The sequence below is a fragment of the Eulemur rufifrons genome, chromosome 3 (assembly GCF_041146395.1).
Source record: "Eulemur rufifrons isolate Redbay chromosome 3, OSU_ERuf_1, whole genome shotgun sequence".
Taxonomy (NCBI): domain Eukaryota; kingdom Metazoa; phylum Chordata; class Mammalia; order Primates; family Lemuridae; genus Eulemur; species Eulemur rufifrons.
The window spans coordinates 16,281,693-16,301,181 of NC_090985.1; the positions used below are offsets into that span (position 1 = coordinate 16,281,693).

At 37.8% G+C, this 19,489-nt stretch overlaps 1 protein-coding gene across 2 annotated transcripts in view; it reads left to right on the top strand.

Moving 5' to 3' along the window:
• LRRC28 (leucine rich repeat containing 28) overlaps positions 1–19,195 on the top strand; it is a 119,783-nt gene extending 100,588 nt beyond the window's left edge. For both annotated transcript variants that reach the window (XM_069465780.1, XM_069465781.1), the window contains 3 exons: positions 4,979–5,154; positions 6,924–7,083; positions 18,479–19,195. In XM_069465780.1, coding sequence (XP_069321881.1) covers positions 4,979–5,154; positions 6,924–7,083; positions 18,479–18,551 — 409 coding nt within the window. In that variant the 3' untranslated portion in view covers positions 18,552–19,195. The remainder of the gene's footprint in view (positions 1–4,978; positions 5,155–6,923; positions 7,084–18,478) is intronic.
• The last annotated feature ends 294 nt before the right edge of the window (positions 19,196–19,489 follow it).

Consider the following 19,489-nt stretch of genomic DNA (forward strand, 5'->3'; position numbering starts at 1 on the left):
TATCACAAGAAGTGGAACTTCCTTTATAAATCTTTTAATCTCCTATCTGTTGACTTAGTCTTTTTTTTGTCCTAATGTATATTTTTAGTTTCTCTCTTATTTCTTTAATCAGGAAATGCCAGGTGTGTTTGAATTTTTTTTTTTTTTATTTCAAAGAACCAGCTTTGGGTTTGATTTACCCTTTCTTTGTTTCCTTTTTCATCAATTTAATCTCGTACCTTTTAAGATCTTCTACTCGTTTTCTATTTATTTTGCTTTGCTTTTCCTTGTGTTTTTCAAAAAGAGCTTTGCTGATGTATAACTGACATATAGTACAATAAATTGCACGTGTATTAAGAATAAAATTTGATCAGTTTTGACATGTGTATACACCTTTGAAACCATCACTGCGATTAAGATAATAAACACATACATCACCCCCGGAGTTTCTTTGCTCCTTGGTAATCCTTCCTTCCTGCCCCTCATCCCATCTCCGGGTAACCACTCGTCTATATTCTGCCACTGTAGTTTAATTTTCATTTTCTAGAGTTTTATATGAACGGAGTCAAACAGTATATACACTTTTTTGGTCTGGCTTCTTTCACTCAGCATAATGGATATTTATCAATGGTGTAGTGTGTATCAATAGTTCATTTCTTTTTATTGCTAAGTAGTATTCCATTATATAAATATACCACAGATTATCTCTACTTACTTGTTAATGGACATGTGTTGGTTCTAGTTTTTGGCTTTATTGCAAATAAAGCTGCAGTGAGCGTATGTGGACACTCTTTTTTTTTTTTTTTTTTTTTGAGACACAGTCTCACTCTGTTGCCCAGGCTAGAGTGAGTGCCGTGGCGTCAGCCTAGCTCACAGCAACCTCAAACTCCTGAGCTCAAGCGATCCTCCTGTCTCAGCCTCCCGAGTAGCTGGGACTACAGGCATGCACCACCATGCCCGGCTAATTTTTTCTATATATATTTTTTTAGCTGTCCATATAATTTCTTTCTATTTTTAGTAGAGATGGGGTCTCGCTCTTGCTCAGGCTGGTCTCGAACTCCTGAGCTCAAACGATCCGCTCACCTCGGCCTCCCAGAGTTCTAGGATTACAGGCGTGAGCCACCGCACCCGGCCGAGCTTTTTTTTTTTTTTTTTTTTTGAGACAGAGTCTCACTCTGTTGCCCGGGCTAGAATGAGTGCCATGGCGTCAGTCTAGCTCACAGCAACCTCAAACTCCTGGGCTTAAGCGATCCTACTGCCTCAGCCTCCTGAGTAGCTGGGACTACAGGCATGCGCCACCATGCCCGGCTAATTTTTTTTTTTTTGTATATATATATTTTAGTTGTCCATATAATTTCTTTCTATTTTTAGTAGAGACGGGGTCTCACTCTTGCTCAGGCTGGTCTCGAACTCCTGACCTCGAGAGATCCACCCGCCTCGGCCTCCCAGAGTGCTACTATTACAGGCGTGAGCCACCGCGCCCAGCCTGGACACTCTTTTAATAGACCTAAACTTTTTTTTCCTTGGATGAAATACAATAACGAAGTATAACATGGGTGGAGTGGCTGGATCATACAGTAGGTATGTGTATAATTTTTCTAAGGAGCTGCCAAACTCTCTGAAAATAACTGTATGATTTTATATCCCCACTGGCAATATCAGTTACCTGTCTTACTGAAATTAACATATAAATCAGTGTTAATTCTAATTCAGATCCTTAGGAGGTTTTGGAGAGATCTAGGTAAAATAATTGTAAAGTTAAATAGAATAGTAACTGAGAATTGCAAGAAAAATTTTGAACAAGAATAGTTATGGCAGACTTAGATGATAGAAGCTTCTATAAAGCTATTGTAATCAAACCAATGTAGAATTGACATAGGATTAAACAAATACATCACTGAATCAGATCAGAGAGTCCAGAAACTAATGCAAGGGTATATGGGAACTTAATATAATAAAGATAACATTTCAGTTCAGAGATGAATTGAATAGTTTTATTTAATAACGCTGCCAATATTATTTGCCCATTTGGAAGAAAAAAGTTGAATCCTATTTCATATCATTTATCAAGAAAGACAAATAGATAAAACATCTACATGTAAAAATAATACAATAAGCATACTAGAAGAAACTTTAGGATAATATATGTACAGTCTTCAAATTAGGGTAACCCTTTTAAGAAAATCAGAAAATATAGATGCCGTGAAGCAAATAAATGGATAGATTTTCATCAGGAAAGAATGACTGCTTAATGGCAAAAGGCACTGTAAGAGCAAAGTTAAAAGGCAAAAATATTTTTGGGTCTCCTGAAGTGCAGCCTGGTCCTTCTGCCCTACAGAAGCCACATTTAAGAAAAAAGGAAAAATAATTTTGGAAATAAATATTTCAGCACGTATGACAAAGGATTGTTACTACCAATATGGAAGTTCCTACAAAGTGATTTTTTAATTCAATAGAAAATTAGGCAAATGATATAAATGGACAGCACACAGAAGAGGAAATGTAAATGGCCAGTAAACGTATCAAAAGGCGATAAAACTCATTAGTAACCAAGAAGACAGTTTTCATTAATCAGATTAGCAAAAGACTGAAACATTTGGTTATGATGATGGTGTGGGTAAATGGATACTTCCGTAACAACCTTTTTGGAAAGATGTCAGGCATTTAAAATTTTCGGTTTTCATGACCAGCAATCCCAGTTTGGGAATTTTATCTTATAATAACATTTGTGCATAGGAATGTATGTAAGATTTATTGTAATGATGTTTGTGTAGTAGAAGGGAAAACACTGAAAAAACCAGGATGAACATAGTGAATTACAGTTCATCCATCATATGGAATATTATGTAGCAATTAAAAAGAATTCTCTAGACTGGGCATGGTGGCTCACACCTACAATCCTAGCACTTTGGAAGGCCAGGGCAGGAGGATCACTCGAACCCAGGAGTTTGAGGTTGCAGTGAGCTATGATGACATCACTGTACTCTAGTCCAGGAGACAGAACAGGACCCTGTCTCAAAAAAAAAAAAAAATTCTCTAAGTTTATCTTGATTGGTCTGAAGGATTACTTGAGCCAAAAACACATTACAGAACTGTGTGATCATATTTGTTGGAAAAAAATAAGTGAGAGGAGAGGATCTCTTTCTATTTTTTGTCTGAGCATATACGAATGAGTAGAACGATAAACATCAAACTATTAATAATTACTTTGGAGACAGAGGTCTTAAAGAGGGAAACTTAGGGGAAATTGTTCACTTTGTCTTCATTTTCTATATTGTTTGGCTTATAACAATAAGCATGCACTATTTTTATACTTTAAATTTATAATATTAGATTGTTTTTATGTAACTTTTTAAAAACACTCCTGGCTAAAAATTAGAACTCCTATGATCCAATCAATAAAAACAGCTCTATGTATAAAAGAGTGAAATTTGTCCAGCCCACTTCACATGACTTACTTTTCTGCTTCTAGAATTTGCTGAGATTTCTATTTAAAATAGATCAAGCCCCCCCCCCAAATTACCAGTGATTTGAAAGTATAAATTATTTGCTTTAGGAACTTACAAAGAAAGCTACTGGCTCCTTACCCACAATGGTTATTCCATACCTCTTCTACTTATGTCAAGCTCTCACTTTCCAAACCCTAACAATTTTCTCATTCCTGTTTCTTTCTGTGTTTGGTGTTTACCTCTTTGCTACTAATTTCCTTCCTGTCCACTATACTGTGACCAGATAGTTTTGTAAAAATCATCTAACAATCTTCCCTGTGAATTAAAACCATCTAACTTCAGCTAATATTCCTGGCTGCCTTCTCCCTCTATCCATTTTTCCAGCCCCCTTGAAACCATAGACGTAGCCATATTCTTTCAGGCTTCTATACTGCCGCACGTGCTCTTCCCTGTGCTTGGAATACTAGTACATTGAGCTCTTCATTTATTCCTGGTGAAATCAGTTAAGCTCTAAGTCGGATATTGACTCCTCTTTAAATTCTTCCCTAAATCCCTGGACAGTCAGTTACCCCTTCTTTGCCCCCACATTAGAACAATTGTATTGTAATTATTCTCCTTGAAGTAAGGGGGTCATCTTGGTTTTATTCATGTAAGTATCTTGACTGACTGGCATATGGTAGGTGCTCTGGAAATGTTTTCTGATGGATGGAAAGAATGAACAAATGAAGGAACTTTTAACAAATAAATGAGTCAAGGGCTTCTGTCCAGTCCTGTGCCCTGTGCTTCATTGCCTGTTCTGGTCAGGCTTACTGATATTGTCCCATGTTATTTTCAGAGAGTAAGGTTTGTTGGCACCTGTTTGTCATTAGCAAAGAAAAGTATCCAGACTTTTAGGTCACCCTCTTGGTCTCAGACAAGGGGTAGAATGAGATTTGACTCCTGAGATTTGGTAACTCTGCAGTTAAAGGAACAAGGACATCTCTGCCATCGGGTTACAAGTGGCTGCAGGGAATAGGGTATAACTTGGCTTATTCAATATGCCAAAAATATTTTCCCCACAAGTTTATGGAAGGATCCAGTAAGGTTATCTTATGCCATTTAAAATCTATTTGCTTTGTGGGTTTAAGTTTTTCTGCACAAAAATTGTATTAAACCAAAATACTCTATACAACTCAACAAAGTACTTTTTTTATCCTTTTAATTTTGAAAGTTTCAATAAACACCTTTGGAGAGGGTAATAAAATGAGGAAAAATAGAGCTTACAAAGCAAATTGTGCCGCTCCTAAGAAGGAAAGTTGCTTTAAGGTTTATCCTTGCTGGAAATGGCTGGGCCTCAGCAGTGATTTAGCAGAGTTCCAACTGATGAGTTGAGACTTATGAGCCAGGTTTTATTAAGGAACCCAGGAGAGCATATGTTCACTTGGAGAAGAATTCTGGCAATTCAGCAGTGTCATAAATTTTCAAATGTATATTTTGATTAACATATTTTTTTGGCACCCATATTCTTTTCCTTATTGCTAATACTACTGTGAACATGTGTCTTTCTGCAGCTGTGGTGCTCCCATTCAGGTTTCCGAGGTGAAGCTGCTTTCCTTCTCATCAGGGCAACTAACCGTTTTCCTCCCAGCCGAGGTGAAGGCCATCGGGACAGAGCGTGATCACGTCCTGCCTCTGCAGGAGCTGGCCATGAGAAGTCTGTATCACACCTACCACAGCTTTCTAAAAGGTATGTGGGACTTTTCTTTTTTTCTGTCTCTCATTCAGTGAACATAAAAATTATGTTTGAAGTTGCCTGTTTTGGCCTTCATCTTTAAAAAAAATTTTGTTGTAGTAAAATATACATAACACAAAATTTGCCATTTTATCCATCTTTAAGTATATAGTTCAGTGGCATATGAAGTACATTTACTTTTCTTTGTTCTTTTTTTTTTTTTTTTTTTTTTTAGACTTAGTGAAGTGCAGTTGTGAGAAGGGGGGAAAGAGTAGAACAAGGAGTTTGATCTGTACCTGACTGTGAACAATCAAGTGCGATGACTCTCTACCTTCCGACCAGCCATGGGATTTTTCTGATAAGAAAACCAGCTTTAATATTTTAACACTGATCCTTTTAGCACCCCCTACAGACACAGAGAAGCATTTGTTAAAATATGATCTTCGGTTGCAAAGGACAGTGGTTAAAAGTTAAACTAGGTGGTTTAAGTAAAGGAAATTGGTGTTTGAGAATATATTGGTTGAAGTGAAAGGCTCGCAGTAGGGAAAATTTGGAAAGATCTTATATTTAAAGCAAAGTTGGATACCTCTTCCAGCAGAGTAGATTTTTGCCTTGCAGCCTCCTCGCATCTGAGAAATGTATATACCTAAAGAAGAAATATCAGGAGTCTTTGGCAGTATTATCACAGCATGCCAACTTATTATATTTTAGAAAGGATTTGGCAGTGTATAGATTTTACAGATACTGTGGGATATATGTCTGAAATGCTTTAAGAAAGCACTAGGTAATATTAATAAGAAAAATATGTTTCAAGTGTTTTTAAAACTGCTAAATGTTTTGTCTTTGCTTAAAAAAAAGGAGTCCATAAAAAAACATCTAACATTAGCTTCCCAGGAATGTCTAGGAAGTTGTTTTTTAAAACTAAACAAAGAATTACAGTTATTCACCTATGAGTAAATTACATTTTTCTAAATGGTTATTGAGTGGTTAAGTCTGGACAGATATAAAAATATAAGAAGATGATTTGTATTTCCTTTCCAAAGATGAGTCAATAATTTTTAGATTTTACCTTAGCATGACCATCTTTCTCTCTACTGAATGTTTATCATCAGTAGAAACCTAGCATAAATTTGTGCCCAAGATTGCCTGGGCCATTGGGATGTTTTGCTTTTCAGTGTCTCTTTTGTGTAGCTCAGACTAAGCTGGTAAGGAAGCTCCCTATTTTTATTAATGACAGCTCATGGGAGTGAGACAAGGAAAAGCTTGGTTTTATTATTTTTCATTCTCTTATTTCTCACATTTCATTCTTTTTAATAAATATGATTTAGCCCTGATTGACGCTTGATTGATACTAAATGCCTAATAGGTTTAGGGAAAACTTAATGAAAGTCAGTTTCAGTCTTCAGTCTGAGTCCTTTCTGAATTGTGTGACTCTTATAAACTTGCAAAATCTTCTCTGGGTAAATTGATGCCTTTTTGGTCTTTGTTCTTAAAAAATATTTGATCTTATTCTTTCCTTGCCTCTACCTCAGGACAGCATCTGAGGATTTATATTTTCTTTTAAAATTAAAATGTATTTAAAAATGTAAGTATTAAAAATGTAAAAAACATCTTTCATTTCCAAATAATGTTAGATTTTTATTCAGTGCCTATCAAGTAACAGAATTTGCAACATGAAGTACTTTTAACTAACTCATTTGGTAACAAAGAGAAATATTTTTAAAAGCCTAGTTTAAGTTAGTCTGATGTTTTACTTGTGTGCATGGTTTTCTCTTGTGTTCCAGATCTGAACTTTCTGTCTCCCATCTCGCTACCCAGAAGTCTCCTGGAGCTGCTGCAGTGCCCCCTGGGGCACTGTCACCGGTGCAGCGAGCCCATGTTTACCATCGTCTACCCCAAGCTCTTTCCCTTGAGAGAGACACCGATGGCAGGGCTGCACCAGGGGTAATCATGCCTAAGTGGGCACCAGGGCTTATGCCAGGCAAGGGGTACAGCATGGGGAGCGGGGAGGCCGTGCTTGAAAGCGTTAAGTCAGCAGCTCTAAAGCGGCATAACATGCTTCCTGAGATACAGCTAAATGAAACATAGGCATATTTTCAGCATCACAAGAAAACTAGACTTCTGTTTATTAGTTAATTTTTTGGTCATATACAGAACAGTTTTATTTGTGTGTGTGCATATATATATATATATATTTTTTTTTTTTTTTTTTTTTTGGTGAGACAGAGTCTTGCTCTGTTGCCCTGGCTAGAGTGCAGTTGCATCATTGCAGCTCAGCGCAACCTCAGACTCCTGGGCTCAAGCCATCCTCCTGCCTGAGCTACCCAAGTAGCTGGAACTATAGGTGCACACCACAGTGCCTGGCTAATTTTTCTATTTTTAGTAGAGACAGGGTCTCACTCTTGCTCAAGCTGGTCCCTTACTCCTGACCTCAAGCAATCCTTCCACCTTAGCCTCCCAGAGTGCTAGGATTACAGGCGTGAGCCACCACACCTGGCCTGTATATGTATTATTTAGAGTAGTTCTTTGTGGAAATGCTTTCCTGTTATTTCCCTATTTGCATTAGTCTTTAGGCAATAAGGGATGCAGGAAAAAATTGTTGTATAATGGGAGGAGCCCAGCCCTTCTATTTAATTGCTGTCTAACTGAAAGTATATGACTGAGTTCTCTGTGTGTGTGCACGTGCACACATTTGTGTTTTAAATTTCTAACCTTTCCAAATGGCATTCTCATGCCATTCTTTATTTCTTGGCACAGTGCCTTACATTTGCTAAGACTGTTCAATAAGTAAAACTCCAATACTGGTACTTAAAAAAAAAAGACACCAGATAATTTAAAGATAGGATATCAAATAAAAATCCCCTATTTGTACAACTTTAGCTTATAGATTTTCCAAATTTAGGATTTCCTAAAATTTGAATCATTTAAAGTTGAAAAAAGGTGCCGTATCACTTCACTTATCACCATCAAGTATTTTTTGTTTCATTTTAATTTTCCCAATAACTGAAGCTTATTAGCCCTCTTCAGTGCCAAAAAGCATTTCCAGTATAATCATTTTTATAGAAACCTTTCTAAGATTTTTTTTCCTTCCTTCGTTTCTTAATGCATGCAAGATAGGCAGTGTGGTGCATTGTTTCAGAGCACGGACCTTGCACCCAATAGGCTTGGCTCTTCTGTTGTGAGAACTTGGACAGGCTGCTGAACTCCGTGAAATAGGGATACAATAGGCTGCGTGGCAGGGCATGTAAGGATTAGCAGATGATGAACGCAAAAACCTGGCGTGTGACAGGTATTTGACAAATGGTGGTTACCATTTCCATATTTCTACCCACTCCCTCCCCAAACCGTGTTTATCTTTTTCTTGGTGTGGATAATCCTGTTTTGCTAAACTTTCAGTTCCTGTTTCAACTTTCTGTATTTTTAATGTTTTCTGCTTACGGGAGCCCTGCTCCAAACCTTTCCAGTTTGTTGCTAGTAATCTTAAATGACCAGATAAACAAATTTGGTGGAATTACATTTAAATCAGAGTAAAAAGAACTGAGATTCCAAGTGTGTTACCACGCGAATAAAATTAACAAATGAAATAGACACGTCTATGAGAAGCGAAGTGGTAGCACATAGTGGTCAAGTGCCCAGGCCTGATTCTGACTCCCCCACTGGGAGATCTGGGGCAAATTACTGCATATCCCTGAGCTTAGCCTTTTCATCAATAAAATGGGAATAATAATATCTACTTCATAAGGTCATGTGAGAATTAAATGAGATCATTCGTGTAAAGAGTCCAGATTAGTACCTGGCATGTAATAAATACTAAGTAAATGTTAACTATTAATACTATTATTACCTATTTTTGTAACTTAGACTTTTTTATTTCTTATTTTTGTTGTGTTTTTAGCACATGATCTTCATATTAGCAAGATAGCATCATAGGAAAATCTTAACTAATTCATTAAACTACAGTTAAAATCCTTATGCATTGTTATTATACAATTTCCTATAGTAGATATTTCTTTATTTAAAATATGAAAATGTAAACAAAACAATATGGTCAAGATGCTCAGTTAATAGCTGATGAAATTCAAAATACCTATTTTAAAAAATAAACTTTTTATCTGGGTAATTCATTTACGAAAATAAAGTGGATCCTTGAAATTAGGTCATTTTTGTGTTATCGTTGCATGAAATTTGGGGAACTTAATTCGGTATTTGCATTTTCCACTTACTGCTACTTATTTCCCTGCTACAACCTCGAAATGTAGTGTGAATAATCTTACGTTGTTTCAGAACATAAATTTAATAGTATTAATTTAGTAAAATGAGTATATCAAGTACATAGGATTAAGGCAATGCCCTTTTGTTGAGTAAAGCCAGGGTCCCCCTGTTTATAACAGAGATGAAATGCCAAGATACAAATGTGGCTTTCTGTGGTGAGTTAATGGTAGGGTCTGAAATTGAGAGTTTGTGGCTTTCATTTGGCCCACCGGGCTGTGCTCCTTCCCATGTTGCCATGGAGATTGTATTAAAAGCATTGACTTTAGTTTCTACCATAGTCTTTAAAGTATTTTCTTTTGTAACTGAAAATCAAATACTTGAATCCAGAGTAGGTTGTTGCTGAAAATAAAATCAACATTTTTTAATATCATAAACTTTGATAAGATTATTTTTAAGTTTTCTAATATATGCAGTTCAGTTTGCATTGCTTGTCATAAAATAATACGTTATATCAGCCAATATCTAAATTAATGTGGACATCTGGCATTATTTTAAAAAGGAACATATTGAATATTCTTCTAAAATACCAAGTTCCATGGAAGTGTTAGTTTCAACCTAAATTTAATACAGAGTGAAATAAAAAGAAATTACAGCATTTTGCATAAACAATAAATACCCAAACTTTCAAATATATATAGCAGAGAAGAATGGCTAGTAAATTTGTGACTTTTGAGCCTATAGGCGTAACGAATTTTCATGCCCAAAACTTAGTCAAAATAGAGAACTTTAACTTAGAAGATTATTTGTTAGTAAAACAATGTGTCTAGCTTTTCCCAAGCATGTATGGATCTCACAAGTTCTATATTTCCCAATAGGAAATCAGGCTACCAAAAGTTTTTCAGGGGCATTGGATTAGTTTGCCAGGGATGCTACAACAAAGTACCACAGACTAGATGGCTTAAACAACAGAAATTTATTGTCTCACAGTTTTGGAGGCTGGAAATCCAAGATCAAGGTGTTTGCAGAGTTGATTCCTTCTGAGGGACGTGAGGGAAAGATGTGTTCCACGTCTTTCTCCTTGGCTTGTAGATGGCTGTTTTCTCCCTGTGTCTCTTCCCATCATCTTCCATTTATGCATGGCTGCCTCTGTGTCCAAATTTCCCCTTTTTATAAAGGTAGTAGTCATATTGGATTAGGGCCCCACCCTACACCTTACTTAACTGTTATATGTGCAAGGATAGTGTTTCCAAATAAGGGCTCTGTAATAGCTTAGACTACCATAACAAAATTATTTTCTCATAGTTCTGGAGGAGAGAAGTCTGAAATCAAGTATGGTTGGGTTCTGTTGAGAGCTCTCTTCCCGGCTTGCAGGCAGCCAACTTCTCACTGTGTCCTTACATGACGGAGAGAGAGAAAACTAATTTTGAGGAATTGGCTCACACACTTATAGGGGCTGGCAAGTTCAAAACTTGTAGGACACAGTGACAGGCTGAAAATTCAGCTAAGAGTTGGTGTTGCAGTGTTGAGTCTGAATTCTGCAGGACAGCAGGTTGGAAACTTAGGCAGGGTTTCTGTCTTGCAGTCTTAAGGAGAACGCCTTCTACTTCTTTGTTCTTAAGGCCTTCAGCTGATTGGAGAAAGCTCACCCATATTATGGAGGGTGATCTGCTTTACTCAAAATCTACTGATTTCAATGGTAATCACATCTAAAAAAAAATACCTTTACAGCAACATGTAGACTGGTGGGGCACCATAGCCTAACCAAGTTGACATGTAAAATTATCCATCACAGGCACTTAAAAGTTCTTACTTAAGTCACAGGGGTGTTTTGAGACAGGAACTACAAATGGCCCAGTAACCCAATGGTTCTTCTCATATTGTTGGGATAAATTTTAGCCGTAACAGATACTATAGTATGCATTCAGGTTTTGCTGTGGTCACATATCTACTTTTATGCAATCAGGCCTTGGGATGCAATGGAAAGAACTCATTGGTCTTAGAGTTCAGGAAATCCAGCCTGGACGTTGAGCTATATTCCTTCTCTTAGTAATATAAGATAGGTACTATTGTTAGGTTGAATCATATGCCTCAGGACTTCCATATGGTCCAACCTAATATCCCCATTTTACAGGGGAAACCAGTATAAGAATATTAGAAACTGGGCCAAGGTCTCATAGTAGAGCTGGGATTTGAACCCTACCAGTCTGGCTCTAAATCTATGTCTTTGCTGTTGTGCCGGCTAGTAAGTGTGTCACCATATGGCATGAAGAAATTTTGAAATAGTACTCACAAATATTAAATTAAAGATTCTCTAATATTCTGAACAAGATACTTTTGAAATGTATGTGTGTATATATTATATAAACACATTAATGTGTGTGAATAGTGTGTGCACTAAAGAGTCTAGAAAGATATTTAAATCCAGTGATGCCACTGCAGGGCAACAGAGTGAGACTCAGTCAATAAATAAATAAATAAAATTTTTTGTAAAAATATTTTTAAGCAGGTTGTATGAAAGTAGCATAGTGTGATCAAATTTTTGTCAAATAATTATGGGTGTGAATATATGTGTTTCTATATTGCACATATACAGTATATGCATGCACATATACACACATTTAAACAGTTACGTATATGTAGAAAAAGTCTTCAAGGACTCATATACCAACATAACAGTGATTTCCTTTGAGTGGTGTTGAATTTTTGCAACTGGTATTGCTTCAGAAATTAAAAATATTTTTAATTATTAAAGCATTAGTAGGCCAATGGTTTTTTAAAAAATACTTTCAAGTTACTTCCAAATAGCTCAGAGGAACTCCTCTCGTTGATTAGTTTATCTGATCAGTCAGCAAACAGGAGCGTCTGCTGCCAGCAGGGCACTGTGGTAGGCAATGGCACGAAGGGCTCAGGCAGGCCGCTTTCACTCTCGGAGTTATAGAGCTTGGTTCTTTCAGGAATTCTTGGTCTCCCAGGATAGAGTGACTACGTGAGAATGCCAGATGTCTGGGCTATTGTTGTGCCTTGGGACAGAGACCTGTTTGTTAGAGGGCATGCAGAACAGGCTTTATCTTAAGGTTTCCCTTCATCTTTCAGAACAATTTAATACTCCCTTCTCCCACTCAATAGTAGTTTCATTTTTTTAATAATCTCTTCTGTAGAATTCTTATCTGATTTTGTCACTTAGGAAATGTTTTACATTTTGCTTCTTATGTGAAACCAAGTAATATCAATAGTACTGACATTACTTGCATACTCTTTTGGGGATTTTTTTTCTTTCAGCAGAAGTCTATTCATTGGCACCCTCTTAAGGTGACTTACAAAATTTTCCACAAGTGAAATATGCTTCAACAAATTTAAGTAAATTATTCCTAACTGTTTCTTCCTCATTATGACATTCAAAAATTATTTACTGATTATCCGCTATGGGCCATGCTCTGTACTAGGTACTAGGAATTCTGCTGTGACCAAACCACCTAATTCTTTTTACATACACATCTCACTCCCAATGTCAAGGGCAAGGACCAATCAAGAGAGAAGCAACTATGTGACATTTAAGCCTCTGATTCTGCATGTGGAATCTTCCCATGAGAGATAGTCACTATTAACATAAATGGCAAATACAGTGTTATTAGATGATTCTTCAGTAAGTTAATACGTATAGGGGCTCGGGATTTTATCTGATCAATTCTGTCTTGTAAATATTATTTTTCTTTTGGCTTGAATTTCTGTATGACTCAAAGATATGCTTTTTGTTTTTAATCAGGAAACATGTTTGCAGAAAAAATCCCACGTTTCTTATGATTTTCGTGGGTTCCAATATGTACCAACAGCATTGTGATTCGTTCTTTTAAGGAATAGTGGTATTTCTGTATTTTCAAACCAAGCTGAAATGCTCTTTCTTCTGCCTTGCCTGTAAATATGCTCAGAGATTCTAAAGCAACAAATGTCATGTCTGATGTTCTTTGTGGGATTTAACAGCATCTTTTTCTTAACTATAGAGCTTACTGCTTAGCTCAGAGTTTCTCCCTTAAAGCTCTCATGTCTCTGGTGCCACGGTTTTGGAATTAATCCAGGACTTAACCAACACAGATCCATTCTTAAGGCAGCAGATTTGGTGTGCTTGTAATGACTCAGGTTAATAATACAACAAGCAGATACAATATGTTATTAGATGAGTTTCACAAAAGCAAGTAAGTACACAGCCTTGGGATTTCTTTGTAGCACAAATACGACACCTCCAGCTTACTCATCCCACCCCCTTGAGCTTCCTAAGGAGTTAATGATGATCCAGTGGGCATTATGCTTCAGTGAGTTTAAAACCCACATCTTCATGGATTTGGATTCTCTTGCATGGAAGCTTTACTTTTAAAAACTCTATGGTTATGGTATGAAATGTATCCCTTCTATGAATGATTTCCATTTAACATGATTATCTTTTGGAAAAAACAAAACCAAGCACAGGGAGAATTACATTTTGTCAGCTAATCTACCAAAACACCCTTGACATTTAAGATCATTTTATGTCTGATGTTCTTTTCAATTGTGATTTATACCAATGTGTACATTTTGGTGTAGCATAAAAATTATATGAACTAGGGTTCTAACCAACTTTTATGTTTTAAAAATTTAAAAATCTCAATTGAGTTTTGGTAGTTTGTGGTTTTCAAGGAATTGGTCCGTTTCTTCTAAATTGACAAATCTAGGAGCATAAAGTTGTTCATAGTATTCCCTTATATCTTTCTAATGGCTGTAGGATCTGTGGTGAGATCACCTGTTTCATTTCTAATATTAATTTGTATGTTCACTCTTTTTATCTTTGTCTGTCTTGCTAAAGATTTATCAGTTTTATTGTTCTTCTTAATCCTAGTGATATTTTTCATTTCATTGGTTTCTCTTCTTTGTTATTTCAGTCCTTCTGCTTGCTTTGGGTTTATTTTGCTCTTTTCTTAGGTTCTTGAGGTAGAAGCTTAGATTATTGATTTGAGACCTTTCCTCTGTTTTAATATAAGCATTAGTCTATAAATTTCTCTCAGCACTGCTCTAGCCATGTCCCTAGATTTTTGATATTTGATTTGTATTTTCATCTTAATTCAGTTCATGTATTTTTGTTTCTTTGAGACTTCTTTGAACCATGGAAATGTTGTCATTTGATCCATGGGTCAAAGAACTGGGTTGTTTGATTTTCACACTTTGGGAGAACATGCTCTTATGATTTTTACTTGCTTTAGACTTAAATTGCTCTTCATTCTCTGCTTTCTTGGTCGACACCTGGGTAACTGATTTTAGATCTTCCTTCTTTTCTAATATATGTATTTAGTGCTATATATTTCCCTTTAAGTATTGTTTTTGCTGCATCCTATAATTTTTTTGATGAGCTGTATTTCATTTTCATTTAGTTTAATGTATCTTTAATTTCTCTTGGGATTTCTTCTTTGACCCACATATTATTTAGAATTGAGTTAATTTCCAAATATTTGGGGATGTTCCACTTTCTTTTTTTATTGATTTCTAGTTTAATTCCATTATAGTATGCAAATGTAGTTTCTATGATTTCTAATCTTTTAAGTTGTGACTTTATGTCTCAGAATTTATAAACATTCTCATTTAAGTGTTGCTGCCAGTTTATGGCTCTAGAAGCTTCGCCCAGGTAAGTAGAGGTCAGCTGTTACTTTCTGGATTCACCTGTCTCTCCAGATTTTGAGGTTACAGTTTGTTGTTCAGTTTTAGTTCTCTGAAGGACTGGAAAAAAGTTGTTGATTTTGAGTTTGTTCAACTTGTGCTTGTTGTAAAGACAGGTGTGACAGTTTCCAGGCTGTTTGTGTGTTAGAGGTAAAACCAGACATCTCTTCTATATGATTTCAGTTCTTTCAAACTTGTTGAGGTTTCTTTAATAGTCTTGGATATAGTCTATCTTGGTGAATCTTCTATGGGCATTTGAACAAACAATGTACATTCTGCTACTGTTGAGTGGAGTGTTCTGTGTGTGCCAGTTAGATCCTCTGGTTCATTGTGTTGTTCAGTTCTTCTATACCTTTACTGATTTTCTATCTAGTAGTTCTGTCTGTTGCTGAGAGTAAGGTATTGAAGTCCCCAATTCTAACTGTGGATTTATCTTTCTCCTGTTAGCTCTCTTATTTTTCAGCAGCTGTATTGAGATAATTCACATATCATGCAATTTCATCCACTTAAAGTATACAATCAGTAGTTTTTAGTGTGTTTACTGATATGTGCAGCCATCACCACAGTCAATTTCAGAACATTTTCTCAACCCTTAAGAAACCCAGCACCTTTAGCTCTTACCACCCTGTCCCACTATGCCCAGCCCTAAGCAACTACTTGTCTACTTTTTGCTTCTGTAGATTTCCCTGGCCCAGTCCTTTGGCTTGGGGGAACAGGATTTTTTTGGAGGTGTTTTTATCTGTGCCTGTTGGTGGTTCTTCAGTGTCCTGTCTACAATGTATGTAGCGATAAGGTAACCCAGGGAACTCACCACTTCTGTGTTGTTCCTCAACTTCAAAGGTCCCGAGGCTGTCTGCCTCTGTTCTACTTTTCAGAGTCTTCCTATTCCTGTTCGTTGTGTTATGACCAGAGTGTTTTGGTTCTAAGAGGAAGGACCTGGGAGGAATGTGGCTGCCCCATCTTGGCAGAACCAAAAGTCACCACCCAAATATATTTTCCTCCAAAATTCAAAAGGTTCTCACAAGTGTATGTCCATTTCTTCATAGTGGGCAGTTCCAGATACAACTCCTCTTCCCATTTGAAACTCCCCTAATGTATCAGGTAACTGAGCTTTTGCAGGGTTTCTCTCTCACCTCTGATAAGCACGTCTTATTAAGGCATCAAGTGTACTTGCTACTTCCAATTTGTATTCCCCTTGCAAATATATATACCTTAGAGAAGAGAAAGACTTCCTGACCCTCTTAGAGATTTTCAGGGGGTAGCTAAGCAGGGTATACCACCTTGGGTCCACTCCAACATTCCCATTTCTCTAAGCCTTTGATCTCTTCCCCCTAGAGTCTGCAAGGGGCATTCTAGCATCTCTGTCTCATCGACTGTAGACCTCCTCTGAGTCAAGGCTTTTGTTAACCATTCCAAGTGCTTGAGTGACACATTGTATTCTAAGGCCTTGGTGAAGGACCCTTATTGGCCTGATCCAACCTTACATCTATTCTTGTTGACTAACGTACTTAGAATCCATTTCCATGTGTGCTCTCCAAGTTCCTACTAATACAATGGACAAAGTCCTTAAGCTCCTTCAGTGTATACATTATTTCCTTCAGTAGTGGACCTTGCAGTGATCTCTCTGGATCATGCAAGGATTTGTACTCTCTGTATGGCCCTAAAGGCAATGAGTATTGATGGTAGTGGTGGATCTTGAAAAAACAGGCACTTCCTTTTTAGGGTAGCCTCCTCAGATGAAGCCATTGAAACATTTTTATGCATGGGAATGCTAGTTTTCTTGGAAGTTGGAAAGGCCTGTTTCTGATGTGAAGAAATGTTTAGAGGTTCACGGTTCTAAAATTTATGCCTATCCAAAGGCTCCCACCTCAAGTCTCAAGTTCCCACTCCTTCCCAACCAGCACCTTTACCTGTGTGAGAGATTTGACATAAATATACCTTTATCTGGCACGTGATCCTGAAACCTCTACATTCAGGCTTCAGCCATGTTCTTTATACCTTCATAAGATAAAGATTCCTTTAAGGCCACCCTAGAAACTTCCTGATATTCTGCCCATGCCTTGAGTTGACATTTCAAGGCACTAAGCTTATCTTTTTCTCTTGGAGATCTCTTCAGCACAATTGGAAGAAGCCACCCCACTCCACAAACTTTGAATTCGCTATGATGTCATAGCAACCAAGTCCCACAGCCACTCAATGCCTTACCTCCACTGACATTCTGGTTGAGTGATATTTTGAGTAATCATGACGCCACAGCATTCAACAGATTAGCAGTGTCCCACTTCTCCCTAGCAAGGAGGCCATGCATGCACTCACCATCCCAACCCCAGAATGTCATTTTGATGGACCGTTTCCTTGGGCCACACCCCATAACACACACTGTATTAGGGCTGGAGAACAAAGTACACATTCAGCTGGGATTTTGAAGAGAAACTAATGAAAAGGGACAATTTACTGAAGTTCAGGCAGAGTTCAGAGCACCCACAAGGATGATGAGGCCCCTAGGGACCCACAACAGTAGGAAGCCCTTACCATCCTCAGTCCGCAGGCTTGAGGGGCAAAGGGAGCTCTGGAGCCTGGTGAGAACCAGACCTGTCAAAAGGGCCTTGCCCAGTGGGAGCTCTAGTCACAGGGGCAGAGGAGGAGTGGGATAGAAACACCTTTCTCTCTTCCTGCCCTTCAGCTTCCCACAGGTGCCTCCCACTGGCCTACCCAGAAGCCAGAGATCAGGCAGCTTCAGTGGTAGAGTCTATAGGGGTCTCCTTCCTGGGCCGCAGAGGAAGGCAGAGACTGGACTAAGAAGTGGAAAACAGCATGGAGGGTCTTGTGAAAATACCACTAGACTGTTGGAGCTGTCCAGATGGATCAGAGGCCCCTGCGGGCTCGTGGGTGCCCCAACAGCAGCTTGAGAAGGGATTCCTCTGTTAAGTGGGAAGACCTTCCAACTGTATTATTCAGATTCTGAAATTTCCTTTACGCACAACTATGTGAATACATTTGCAGGATGAATTCCTCAAAATTATATTGTTTAAGCTCTGTGATATATATGTGTCCTGGCTAAATTGGTGACATTTTCCATATATATGATTTTATAATGTACTTCAAATTCCATGATTGGACTATTGGTTCTAGTATGCTGAATTCAGAACATAATAGTATGCAGAATTCAGAACATAATATGGAAAAGGCTTGTTTTTCCTTAGCTGCTACTTTAGCGATAGCATGTCATCTGAACACTACCGTTAAAATGAGTACACAATGAACACACATATCTCACCTGATTCCAGTGCTCAGTTTTAAAAGGAAATTTACATTTCTATTATGCAGTTTGTTGACCATGCCTAATCCTTCCTGTTAACAAAGAAACAAGACTGTCTCCAGTGGAAAGGATCCAGAGACTTTAATCTTGAACTCACAGTGTTTTTCTCTCCCTTTTTTCCCCTTCCAGGAGGACAACTGTTAGTTTTGTGGCTTACTGCTGCTCCACCCAGTGTCTGCAGACTTTTGACCTGCTGAGCTGATAAACACTCAAGACAAGCGGCTCAGGAGCACTGCCAGCTTGACACTGCGGCTGCCTGCACGTCGCACACTGCGCGGCAAGGGCGGGAGAGTCCAGCCAGGCCAGAACAGGCGCTTCCACCCTGTCCTGTCCAACGTGGGGGCGCTGAGGAACTCTCTGGAAATGTCACAATTGGGCTTCAGAGCTAAAATGCCACCACCCTTCCCCCAAGTTGGAATATATCCACCCACAAATTAAGGACCCTTTGTCTTCTGTGTTTTTCCTTTCTATGTGAGTGTGTCTTATACATAAACTATTTAGATTGGTGAGCCTCCCAAATCTAATTTAAAGCAAGTTTCCAGTCCCTGAAGAACCATAATTTGATATTACAGCCAAATTAACTTTTGATCACACATACCTTCAGTGATACTTCTCATCACTTTCTTTCCCCAGAGAATTATTTCCCCAAGAGGTTATTCTCCATGGTTTCTCCAGGGGGAACTTGTCAGTTTTTAGAGTGTCAGCAGTCCCCTGGCCTCGGTAGCCTGGAGCAGCAGGGTGGGGTGCCTGAGCTGGCGGCCGCAGTAGCCTCCCGTGGAGGCTCAGCAAGGATCCCAGACACACACCCTCTGGCAAGTTACAACCATTTATAAATTTTGCAGTGTATTAAGAGACTTTGTGAGGGATTTTTAAAACAAAAATGTAGATTGTAAAGAAATACATTCATATTATAAAAGACTATTTACAGAAAAATAATTTTTGAAATTTTTTTATTTCCTGATAAGATTTTTTTGAAGGCATATTAGAAGCTTTCCAAAATCTGAGCCTTTGTAGATTTAAACAGTTTCCATATATTGAGAAAGGGGGAGAAAAATACACATCAAAATAAGACCCCCAATATTCTTGTTAGATAGGTTTATGGTTACATTTATACTGACTGAAGTATTTTTGTTACATGTG